The following is a 12,482-nucleotide window of genomic DNA, read 5'->3' as shown; positions in this document are numbered from 1 at the left end:
ACCTTGACCTCCTATAGCCCTGGGATTACAGGCTTCAGCGACCGCACTCAACCTCCAATTCTTAAAATTAAGCAACTATAGCTATGCACACTGTTATTAACTTTTTTGTTTTGTTTTTCAGTCAGATGTGTTGAATAAGACATCACTTATTAGTTATTAAAATATATTAATAATTTATCGTAATTCGCATAGAGTACAATTCAGCCTTTTTTTGTGTGTAGCTCTAGAAGTTGACAAGGACCCGAAACCATAAAAACACCACCACACTCAAGATGTGGAACATTTTTTTCACCTGACAAAGTTTTCTTGTGCCCCTGTGTAAAATTCCTCTCACCTCGAAGTCCCTGTAGCAGAGATCCTTTTTCTGTTCCTATGGTTTTGACTTTTCCAGAATATCTTAGAAGTTGAATCATTCAAAGCACGTAGGCTTTTTAGTCTGGCTTCTTTCACTTAAGAGTAATGCAGTTGAGATTCATCTACGTTGTTGCATGTTATCTAGAGTGTATTTTTTAATTGTTTAGTAGTATTCTGTGGTGTACTGTGGGTACACCACAGTAAAATGGAATGTGTATCCTTTCACGGCTTGATAAACATTTGAGTGGTTTCCATTTTTAGGGGACTATGGAATAAAGGCAATAATAATAATAACAAAAAACTGACTATATGCATATAGATTTTTCTTTTTTCTTGGATAAAATGCTAAGATGGGGATTGCTGGGTCATATGGTAAATGTGGGTTTAACATTGTAAGAAACCAAATTATTTTCCAAAGCAGTGTGCACCATTTTGCATCTGTAGCGGCAATGTACCAGTGTTCTAGTTGCTCTAAACCCTCACTAGCACTTGTTATTTTGTTGTTGTTGTTGTTATTACTATTTGTTAAATGTTAACAGTTACATATTGGTATCACATTGCAGTACTAGTTTGCTTTCCCCTAATAACTAATGATGCTAAGGATCTTTAATGTGCTTATTTAAATCCATATTTTTTTCTGTGAAGTGTATGTGCAAATCTTTTGCCCAGTTGTAAACTGATTTTTCAAATATTATTGCACCATGAGAGAGTTATTTTTATATTCTGGGTATTAGCCTCTAGAAAACATGTATTTTGCAAATATTTTCACCCAGTCTGTAGCTTTTCTTTTCAATTTCCTGACAGTGTCATTTTAAAAGCAGAAGGTTTTTAGTGAAACCCAATTTATTATTATTTTTATTTTATGAATTGTACTTTTAGTGTTGAATCTAAGAAATCTATACCCAACCCAAGGTCACTAAGATTTTCCCTTGTATTTTCTTAGAGCAGTGTTATAGTTTGTGGTTTTAGATTTAAGTTTGTGTTTAATCTTGAGTTAATTTTTTTATCTGCTTTTAAGTATGAATTGACACTTTTTTTTTTCATTCTGGTTTTCTTTTTCAAATGGATTTGAATTGCTCCAGATCTGTTTCTTGAAAAATTCTATCCTTTCATTGCTGAGTTTCCTTGGCAGCTTTGTGAAAAGTCAAGCAACCATGTATACATGGGTCTATTTTTGGGCTCTCTCTTCTATTCCATTCATGTATTTGTCTATTGTAATGTCAATATCCCACTTCCTTGAATATCTGTTAGTTTTATAGTAAGTCTTATAATCTGGTAGTGTATCTCAAATTTTGTTCATATTTTTCAAAACATTTTTGCTATTTAATTTCTTTGCATTTCAATATACATTTAAAGATAAGCTTTCCAATTTCTACTCTCCCCCCCACAAAAAAAAGATTGCTGGATTTTAACTGGGATTGTTTTCAGTCTATATATAAATTTGGGAAAAATTGACATCAAATATTTTAATTCGTAAATTTTTAAATATAATGTTCTTAATTTTTTCTTAAGAATTTGTTATATTTACACCAAAATATTTTACGTTGTTGGTGCCAGTATAACAATGGTACTTTAAAATCTCATTTATAATTTTTTTATCATTAGCATATAGAAATATAATTTACTTCTGTATACTGACCTCGAATCCTGTGACTTTGCTAAACTCACTTTTTAAAAACATAAATTATTTGAGATTTTCTACCTAGAAAGTCATGTCACCTGTAAATAGACATTTTAATTCATTCATTCTGACCTAAGGTTGGTGCAAAAGTAATTGCAGTTTTTGCCAGTTCTTTTAATGGCAACCTGATTTGCCATTAAAATCAGGTTAACTTTTGCTGCAACCTAATAAATGCCTTGAATTCCTCTCCTTGACTTATTATATGTGCTAGGACCATCAATAATAGATTGAATAGGAGTAATGAGAGCAGACATTCTTGCCTTTATCCTGAACTTAGAGGGAAAGCAGTTATATCCTTGACTATTCAAAGTATGACATTAGCTATCAGATTTTCACAGATGCCCTTTATACCATTGAGGAAGTTCTCTTACTTCCTAGTTTGCTAGTTGATATCTGATATCAACAATAATAGCAGCAGTAAAATGAAATTGAAAACAAAATGAAAAGAAAGCTTTTAAAAAAGACAACATCAGGCCGGGCGCAGTGGCTCAAGCCTGTAATCCCAGCACTTTGGGAGGCCGAGGCGGGTGGATCACGAGGTCAGGAGATCGAGACTATCCTGACTAACATGGTGAAACCCCGACTCTACTAAAAATACAAAAAACTAGCTGGGCGAGGTGGCGGGTGCCTGTAGTCCCAGCTACTCGGGAGGCTGAGGTGGGAGAATGGCGTGAACCCGGGAGGCGGAGCTTGCAGTGAGCCGAGATCGCGCCACTGCACTCCAGCCTGGGGGAGACAGCGAGACTCCGTCTCAAGAAAAAAAAAAAAAAAAAAAAAGAAGACAACATCAATAAATTAGGGTAACCTCATAACTGGTACTAGTAGGTCTAATAGTCATGTTTTACGTGTCCTGCTTTCTCACAACTTCACCTTCTTTCCTAGAAAAACATGGCTGATCTACATTTTTCAGTATCTCTAGTTTGTGTGAGAAAATGAAAATATTACTTTTTTCACTCTCACCTTTTTACTTTTCTGTTAAAAAAAAAAAAAGTGTTAATCTCCTGTCTCAATGAATGACACTAATGGCTTTATTCATATCAGAAAGCTGGAAATCATCCCCAAGGCTTTAACTCTCAACCTTATATCTAAATCATATTGAATTTACCTCATAGTTGATCCCCCTTTTAAAGCTCCATGCCAATCACTGCCTAGTTCAAGCTCTCATCTTCTCCCTGTCTTATATCAGAGGTCACTTTACTGATCTTTAGGTTTATAAATGATCATCAGGCTTTCAATTGAATCATGAGACTTAAGTTATATTTCAGTCTTAAATTATTCAATGTGTAGTCCTGATGCTTTCAAAGTAATGCCCATGCAGCTTTTCTCTGCTTATAAGGCCTACTGTGCATGATCCTATATCTGTTAGTCCCATATCTGCCCAGTGAGCCTCACTTGGAGATGAAAAAAAAAAAAAAAAAGTACCTTTGGCATTGTAACTTAAGCGGTACAGATTTCTCATATGGAAAAAAGGAGTATTCGCTGTTCTGAAGACACTGCTCATCTGACTGAGAAAATAAAGAAGAATGTTTCATGCAGAAAATAGTCCTTAGTCCTTAGTCCTTCATGCAGAAAATAACCTCATGTGAAGATGAACCTCAATGCTAAAAATAGATACAGGAGGCAAGAAGACCAATCACTTGATTACTATTTAATTAATAAGTCAGAGATTAATTACCAGGTCTCTAAGTACTTGAAACTATTTGTAAATTCTTAGTGCCAATGTAGTAGCTCCCCTCTGTATTCCCACGGTCACGGTAGTGCAATGCTCTAGCTTCTCAACCTCAGTACTATTGACATTTGGGGCCAGATAATTCTTCTTTGTGGAGGGCTGTCTCATGCATTGCAGGATGTTTAGCAGCACCCCTGACCTCGCCCTCGACATGTCAGTAGCATCCCACTCCCCAACAATGTGATAACCAAAGATGTCTCCGAACATTGTCAAATGTCCACTGCAGGGCAAGATTGCCTTGGATGGAGAATCACTGCTCTAAGTGGAATGATGTTCTGTGCTTAAAATGATGACAGAAAGTCTTGGAGAAAGAAAGTCTAAGGGAGAGAGTTGGTAGGGACCTCAGTTAAAACATACCAATACACAGGGATTTTGGCTAATGAAATAAGGAAGGCAGAGGAAGCCAGCCTGGGTCCCTGCAGGGTTAAGATCAGAGCAAGCAGTGAAAGGTACATGTGATGTATAGAACAACTTCTCTACAGCCACGAAAAATTGTTACACTCTCCTGGATGCATCTGAAGTTTACAGCCTCATCTCTTTGCACATAATTTTTCTTTCCATGAAATATTCTATGCCATCTTCATGGGATTGTGTAAGTTTCACTGGTAGAACAGGAAGTAGAGGTGATACATATTAGAGATGGTGAGTAAAATGGTAAACAGTATTTACAATGTATATATAATTTTTATAAGCCAGTATCATCTTTGCTTTTTAACTAAGCAACTTCTGCTCTGTATCTCCATAAATCCACTGAATTGTCAGATTCCCTCTTCTTCTGTTGTGTCCCTAGAATAAAATTTTATTTTAAGCTATGGCATTAATGTAAACAAATATTTCATCTATTTCCATTTTAAGTTCTGGAAATACTAAAAGTATAGATATTTAATGCACTAGTCTCTAACCTAATGCTTTTCAGAGAGGTTAACAATCTATAAATGAATACGTATGCTCATTTCATTCCCTGATCAAAGAAAACACAGATATATAACACATATATATGTATATATGGAACATAAATATAATAGAATTATATTTGACCTTTAAAATTCTGGTTTAAAGTGTTAATGCATCGCATATGCAAAACAGCATGTACCACTGGTTTAAAGTAAAAGCACACAGACACACACACACACACACACACACACACACACACACACACACACAGAGAAAAAGGTGAGATTTACATTTGAAATATATTCGGGGTTAAAATGACATGATTCCATTGACATTCTAATTTCATCCCAGGCCTATCAGTAGGAAATTCACATGAATTAGTAATAACTGTGTTTAGCATTGAGGCTTTCCTATGTGGATAACAGCAATTAGAAATTCAGGAATGCTGGAATGTACTCATGAACTAATCAATTGAGATGCCCAGTGGTTTCTTTCTCTTAGAATCTTAGCAAGGTTTGCCATCTTGGCTTTGTACTTCATAGGAGTACTTATTTGTTGACTGACTGAAAGAGTATTTCAGACCTTAGTTAAAAATGTCCACAATAGAAGTCTGATTAATTATTATGTGATGGAAACATGATGCTTAAGTGATGGCACTTTAAGTCATGGTACCTTTCTCAAATATGCTTACAACACATCGTAACCACTTACTGTCTCCCCTGCAGAGTAGAGGCCCCAGTTTATAAGCTGCTTCTGAATGCAGTCGGCCTGTGTCTGTAATCACGATCTTAGTCACTGGAAGATGTTCTTTATAAGAAAGCAATCCAGTGTCATTGGTCCTAAAAAACAATAGCAACAACAAAATTTTAAAAGAAATTTTAATAGTCCTTATTGCATTGCAAAACTAAGATGTTCTGAACTAAATTTCCACCCACAAAAGAGTAGGGATCCAGTCAATCATTGGAGCACATAAAAACAGAATATTATTATTATTATTATTATTATTATTTTGAGACAGGGTCTCACTCTGTCTCCCAGGCTGGAGTGCAGTGGCACAATTTTGGCTCACTGCAACCTCCTCTTTCTGGGTTCAATCCATTCTTGTGCCTCAGCCTCCCAAGTAGCTGAGATTACAGATGTATACCACCGCACCCAGCTAACTTTTGTATTTTTGGTAGAGTCGGGGTTTTGCAGTGTTGGCCAGGCTGGTCTTGAACCCCTGGCCTCAAGTGATACATTTGCCTCAGCCTCCCAAAGTGCTGGGATTACAGGTGTGAACCACTGTGCCTGGCCAAAACATAATGACATTTTAATGTCTCTTGTAGAAAAATGTAATAGAGAATATAAAATATAGCATACGTTAAAAATAGAACACAGTTGGAGATTTTTTAATTCAATGGACAATTTTCTACATTTTTACTGGAATTGGTTAATACATTAACATTTAGTGTGATGATTGATACTGTAGTTTGAGGTCTACCATTTTGCTCTTTCATTTCCCCCATAGGATTTCTTTTCATTTTTTGAAATGTTGTAGCAATTTATTTATTTTATTTTATTATACTTTAAATTCGGGATACATGTGCAGAACATGCAGGTTTGTCACATAGGTATACACGTGCCATGGTGGTTTGCTGCACCCATCAATCCATCATCTGCATTAGGTATTTCTCCTAATGCTATCCCTCGCCTAGCCCCCCACCCCTTGACAGACCCTGATGTGTGATGTTCCCCTCCCTGTGTCTGTATGTTCTCATTGTTCAACTCCCACTTATGAGTGAAAACATGCAGTGTCTGCTTTTCTGTTCCTGTGTTATTTTGCTGAGAATGATGGTTTCCAGCTTCATCCATGTCTCTGCAAACGACATGAACTCATCCTCTTTTATGGCTGCCCCTCTATATGATTTCTTGTACTTCTGTTTTCCTTTGCTGCCTCCTCTTGGTTTATTCCATAGATTTTGTATTTCATTTTGTTTTCTCTATTGACTTTTTAGCTATATTTATTGTATTTCCATGTTTGCTTTACAGATTACAAAGTAAATTCTTAATTTATCACAGTCTATTTAGACATTATGTCTTTTAACAATGTAAAATGTCAGAAGCTTGCTAAGACGTAATTCATTTAACACTGCTCCCCTCCACACATATATTCTTTTTTCTATTGTAATATATTTTAAATCCATATGTTACAAACTTTATAATAAAAATAAAGTGAATTTAATGTTTTAACTAAGAAAATAATTTAAACACTGGCTTTTACATTTACCAACATATTTGCAATTTCCAGTGCTTTTCACTTCTTCTTGAAGATCTGAGTTTTCATCTGTGGTATTTCTCTTTAGCCTGAAGAATTTCTATTAGAATTTGTTGTTTCAGATGCTCTTTTCAATTCTAAAATTTACATTTGGTTCCATATTATAGTTCTCACTTATCTGCTTAAAATACCCTTTGTTTACACATTGTGATTATTTTTACCTTTAAGTCTTCAAATATTTTTATAATAGTTGCTGTAAAGTATCTTTCTGCCAATTCAAACATCAGTAACCCAAGGTTGGTTTGTAATAACTGTTCTTAATTTCTTGACTTTAGATGAAAATGTACTCTTCCTTGAATATTCAGTAAATGTTATAACATGCTAGATATCATGGATACATTGTAAAGATTCTGGATTTTGTTATTCTTTAAAGATTTCATTTTTATTTTCATAGGCAGTTAAATCACAGCCTTATCACAATAAATTGCCATTGCTTGGTTTGATAGCTCATTAGGTGGGGCCTGTGTGAATTTTCCTAATTTTCAGTGCTCTCTCTTATATCTGGGATATAGTCTTTGCGATAAACACATGGGCAGTGTCTGCCTACATTTGGTTACTTTCTGCTCATTTCAAGTAGTTGTTTTTACAACATTTTTTTTCCGAGATTTACAATTATCTGAGAAGGGTTAGCTCTATGCAAGTTACTTGACCATTAGCAGAATTTAATATGAGAAGTTTTACAATCTTATTTTTAAAAGTCATTTTTAATTAGAAATATGTTATAGAGGCATTGGAGAGTTATTGATGATTAGGTAATTTTTTATTGTTGTTAAGCGTTACTACTAGCATTTTATTTACATTTTAAAATACAGTATTACTTTGTAGGCATTTTTTTTGTGAAGGTAGTGATAAGAAAAGGGTGCCTTCCAAAGGGAGTAGAAATTTGAAAAATGAGAGTGTAAGAGAGACAATATTCTTCATAACAAACATGTAACACTAAAAGTGCAATTCTAAAAGAAATACACACATACACACACAACATAATCTTGATGTTTCCCAACTAAATAAATGAAATATTATCTAATTCAAATTATGACCTCAAAAGAGCAGATTTATCACTGTAATCAATGTGCATCCTGTAACAAAATCACCCATATTACATCCAGATTGACTAGTACTATTTGTTAAAAGTAAGTCTTCTGTACAGGTCTAGTTGCTTAGCAATGTAACATATACATAAGTTATGCTGAAATGTAAATATAGACGTTTAAAATATTTTCGCTTTACAAATAATAAATAAGGGCAGTATACATGCCAACTCTAGTCTCAAATTCTGTCAATGTCTTTTTTAAACTTTTCAGATAAAGAACACATGCATAAGCTTCTTTTCTGCTTAGAAGAATATTTGTAATTTGATTTTAAAATTCCTAAAATGTTACAGATTTATTTTTTCAAAATATAATCCACAGAACATTAGTTCTTTGTAGTATGATTTGTCTTTTTAAAAATATAAAAGAATTGCATGTTAAAATAATTGTAGTAAATTCTAAGTAGATAATTTTAAATGTTTTATAGGTAGATTATTGAAGAAATGTGCTTTGGCTGTAAATATATTTTTAAGATAACAGAATACCTACTTATATATAGTTTTAAAAGGAATAATAATTAATTCCCCATGTAACAGGTATTTCTGTTTGATTATAAAATTAAAATGTACATGACTTATGGTCCATTACAGAAAATAACTCAAAAAGGCATTAACTTAATACTAAGGACTATATTGTCTATACCATGTTTCATTAAAACATACCTTTATTTAATTACTTCATTGCACTAACTTGTTCAGTATCTGGCTAGCTATACATACTTTGAGTGATTAATTTTTTAACGAACTTTTTCTTGCATAAAGAAATCATATGGAAATCACCATTCATTCCGGTCAGCATCACAATTGCAGTAATACTGAGAATCAATGCAGTTTCCCTCTAATCCACAAGTACATTTTTGAAGATCAGGCGAAGAACCTCCCCAGTAGGTTTGCGTTTCATTGGTTCTTCCTACCCACCAACTCAGAGGGGTTCCATCTGAAAGACAAACATGAGAACTGTGACATCTGCTTTATGTCCCACCACCTTCTCTCCCAGTATAATTCCTTTTCTTCCAAAATCATTAAAAAGAATAAAAGGAGAAAGAGATTTGATTTAAGGATATGCAAAACAGTTTAATTGCTGGCACTTCCTTAAGAAAACTTTTTAAATAAAAAGTTATTATTTAGGCTTAAATGACCGATACATTTGTTCTTGGGTAGAAACGAAACGAGCGGTTCCTATTTAATTTAGGCATGATAGTAAAAAATGGATTGAGAGCGGCTCACATATACAATTTCTTTAAAAATAATTTTGAAACAAGTTAGCATCAAAATATAAATCATAGTAATTAACGTACCAAAGCAAAATTGATTTGAAATCATGAAATGCCCATTAAAGCATTATGGAATGTTACGTAAAGTCCCTGATTTATCTCAATAAATTTATTCTCTAAAAATATCCTAGCTCTTTAATAAACGTTAGGCATGATTTGGCACTCCCTTGTCATGATTTAAGATTTATTTGGAAGTATATATTTTATCTTCCATTTAATGGCTTGGCTATTTATTTGAAGTCTACAGAAATAACACTGAAAAATCTTCATGCTGGAAGCGAATATTACACTCAAAAGAAGTTTCCCTCAGTGAAATGCATCTCTTCCTACAATAAATGTTCAGCTACCAGCTCCTTCTGAGTTAAGACTAAACATGATGCCAAGGAACTCGAGCAAGGAATAGACACAACATCTAGGCAAGGATTTTCAGAGAAGGACGTGAAGCATGTAGCCAACCTATCACGAAAAAAATAAAAAGTATGGAGGAAAAATTGTAGTCATCTGAGAATCAGGGCATGAGAAGAATGTAAGCAACATAGAATCAGTCAGCTTCTCAAAGGTGCTTGATCATTTTTCTGTCGACTTTCAAACTTTTAAGTTGTCACCATTAGCCCTACTGAGAATCTGGGATTTTTACTAATTTCTCCTTTGCTTACAAATGCCAGTGTTCATTTTAACTTACTATTAGTCCCTGTGCTAATGCTGACAGCCTCTCTCCCAGGGTTACTATGCATGCCAGTCTGGCCACGTCAAAACAAAAACAAAAACAAAAAACCAGCAAAGAGTTATTAAAAGCTGAGTTATGCATAAATGCATTAATATGAAGAATCTTCATCTTTTTTTAATTACATCATTAGCCCTTCACCATAAGGTGAAAATTACTTGAAATACTTAATAAATATATTTCAATACACTGCTTAAAACATTGTTTTCATAGATTAAAAAGAAAAATAAATTGTTATTCTTAAATACTGAACTATATTTCCACATCTAAATTTCCTGTCTTCCCTATAAAATAGAAATCACTGAATGTTTTTTAAGGTATCAGACATTGGTTCAATCCAAGACTTTTAAAGAAAATGTACTAAGGAATTTAAATAACTATAGGAATGAATTTTTAAAATCCTGAGAAATAAAAATTAAAGGTAAAAAATACCCGTGGATATGGTGGAACATTCCACCTCCCATAATTAAAATCCTAAATGACTTGAGCATTCCCATTGATCATCCTTCTTGTGATCTGAGTCACAGATCCCCAGCAGCTGAAAACATATTTTCATACACATTTCACTTTATTCATTCATGTATGGCATCATTATCACTTGACACTAAATCACCAAGATCTGAAACTCTAAATCTAGCTTGTCTGAAAACAACTTCCTGTCCTATCCCATTATATTTCTTATTGTGACCTCAGCTCTTTTAACTCTCTCCACCTCAAATCTATTCCACATGAATCATGAGGTCACCAACCTGAGAAAAATTTGTGTATTTAGCTACGTTCCATGCCTTTCAGGATCCCCTCTTCCACGGCTTTCTGGAGTTAACTTTCTAAAACTGGTTATTGAGCCTGAAACACGAGGGAAGCATTAAAAAAAAAAGTGCACAGGCACAACTGGCCTTAAAGATGGGGATTCCTGACACATTCTGTGTCAACCCTTGTATTAGTCTGTCTTCATGTTGCTAATAAAGACATACCTGAGACTGGGTAATTTATAAAGAAAAGAGGTTTGATGGACTCTTAGTTCCACATGGCTGGGGAGGCCTCACAATCATGACAGAAGGCAAGGAAGAGCAAAGTCACATCTTACATGGTGGCAAGCAAGAGAGTTTGTGCAGGGGAACTCCCATTTATAAAACCATAAGATCTCATGAGACTTATTCACTGCCATGAGAACAGTATGGAGGAAACTGCCCCCATGATTCAGTTATCTCCACCTGGCCCTGTCCTTGACACGTGAGGATTATTACAATTCAAGGTGAGATTTGGGTGGGGACACGGCCAAACCATATCAAGCCCCTTTACTCTGTGTGGTGTTTACTCACCAGTCCCTCAGGGATTTTGCTTTCTGGTTCTGTTACAGCTTGACTTCTTTGTCAACTTTGATAACCATCCTTCTTTTTGTATTTTCTTATGTTTTGCTTTTCAGCTTTGCAGTAAAATTAACACATAAAACTTGTACACATTTAAGGTGTGCAAAGCAATGTTTTGAAATGATTACCACAATCACATGATTTAACATAGTCACCACTTCACATAGCTACTTTATATTTTTATGGTAAGAATACCAAGATCAACTCTCTCAGCAGATTTCACGTATACAATACACTGTTGTTAACTACAGTAATCATTCTGTATACTACCTCTCCAGAATGTATTCATCTTACAACTGCAAATTTGTACCCTTTGACCAATATCTCCACACCAACCCCCTTCCCTAGAAATCACTCTTTCACTCTGTTTTTATGAGCTCAACTTTTTTAGATTCCATATATATGTGGGATCATGAAGTATTTATCTTTCTGTGTCTGGCTTATTTCACTTAGCATAACATCCTTTAGTATCTTGAAGAGATGTTTTCACTGCAATGTTCATTGCAGCTTTATTCACAATAGCCAAGATATGGAGAAACCTAAGTGTCCATTGATGAATGGATAAAGAAAACATGATACACACACACACACACACACACAATGGGATATCATTCAGCCTTAAATAGAAGGAAGTCCTGCCATTTGTGACAACATGGATGAACATGAAAGGCATTATTCTAAATAGAATAAGCCAAATACTGAAAGACATATACTGCGTGACCACATAAATGACCTGAGTTCATTTTGTTCCATAGCATTCATTTACCCTTCCATAATTACCATTCTTATTCTTAGAATACCATTCCAGATTTGCTTATCTGTTTTTTTTTATTCTAAGATGAATATTTAGCAACAATGAACAACCCATTAGAAACTAAACTGTGTATGTTCACTATGGCCACAATGCCCCGGAGAGCTGGAAATGAGGGGGGCTCATGCCATGCACTTTGTATGTACTATGCCACCCAAACATCATTGCACCCCTGTGAAGCTGGTATCATTGGCCCCATTTCGGAGAAAAGAAAACAAAGACTGAGATTCATTAACCATTCGTT

General features: G+C 34.6%; 1 protein-coding gene across 1 annotated transcript in view; it reads right to left on the bottom strand.

Moving 5' to 3' along the window:
• CNTNAP4 (contactin associated protein family member 4) overlaps positions 1-12,482 on the bottom strand; it is a 276,813-nt gene that overhangs the window by 53,561 nt on the left and 210,770 nt on the right. Inside the window, exons 14-15 of the mRNA XM_007994117.3 lie at positions 8,840-8,996; positions 5,370-5,497 (exon numbers count right to left, since the gene is read on the bottom strand). Coding sequence (XP_007992308.1) covers positions 5,370-5,497; positions 8,840-8,996 — 285 coding nt within the window. The remainder of the gene's footprint in view (positions 1-5,369; positions 5,498-8,839; positions 8,997-12,482) is intronic.

Source organism: Chlorocebus sabaeus, chromosome 5 (genome assembly GCF_047675955.1).
Source record: "Chlorocebus sabaeus isolate Y175 chromosome 5, mChlSab1.0.hap1, whole genome shotgun sequence".
NCBI lineage: Eukaryota > Metazoa > Chordata > Mammalia > Primates > Cercopithecidae > Chlorocebus > Chlorocebus sabaeus.
Note: the sequence above shows the minus strand (reverse complement) of the source record. Positions and strands in the feature narration are given on the sequence as shown.